Here is a 523-nt window from a genome sequence, read left to right as displayed (position 1 = left end):
CATAATATAATGGATGTTGTATTCCTTTAGCTTCATTCAATATGATTGATTGCTTTTCACTTGGTGAAAGTTTTGACGTCATTTCTATCCTAATAAAATTTTTTACTCCTAACAAAATGACTGAGAATACTTTCGACAGAGAAGCACTCAAGAATGAACTTCGTGAAGAAATACTTAATGAACTCAAACCAAAAGAACAAACACAAGAAGAGAAACCAGCTAAACCAAAGCGTAAACTCACAGAGAAACAATTAGCTGCATTAGCAGCTGGACGCGCAAAGAATCCACGAATGATTGCAAAGAAATTGAGAGAAGAGGAAGAAGCTAAGAAAAATAATAAGTAAGTGTTTAGAACTTTAACTTACGTTCAAAAGATGACTTCGTTGAAATAGTGAAGTCCTTATTTTTGTTGAAGCATGGTTTCGAACCAATGCACAAGTCAAAGGTTATCTCATCACCTTCATAAAGAGATTTGTACAATTCCACGATGCTATATTTTTCCCCAACTTTCTCAGGGAAGAAC

At 34.4% G+C, this 523-nt stretch overlaps 1 protein-coding gene across 1 annotated transcript, besides 1 other annotated feature; it reads left to right on the top strand.

Annotated features, from left to right (window-relative positions):
* Positions 1-522: a mobile genetic element.
* TVAGG3_1073530 (uncharacterized protein) lies at positions 117-344 on the top strand (the record flags this gene model as incomplete). Its single annotated transcript, XM_051256461.1, has 1 exon — positions 117-344. The coding sequence occupies one exon, from the start codon at positions 117-119 to the stop codon at positions 342-344; it is 228 nt and encodes a 75-aa protein (XP_051076321.1).
* Position 523: the final 1 nt, after the last annotated feature.

This window comes from Trichomonas vaginalis (genome assembly GCF_026262505.1).
Source record: "Trichomonas vaginalis G3 chromosome Unknown ctg_100, whole genome shotgun sequence".
Lineage (NCBI taxonomy): Eukaryota > Parabasalia > Trichomonadida > Trichomonadidae > Trichomonas > Trichomonas vaginalis.
The sequence above is the reverse complement of the archived record's forward strand: the minus strand, read 5'-3'. Positions and strand labels throughout refer to the sequence as shown.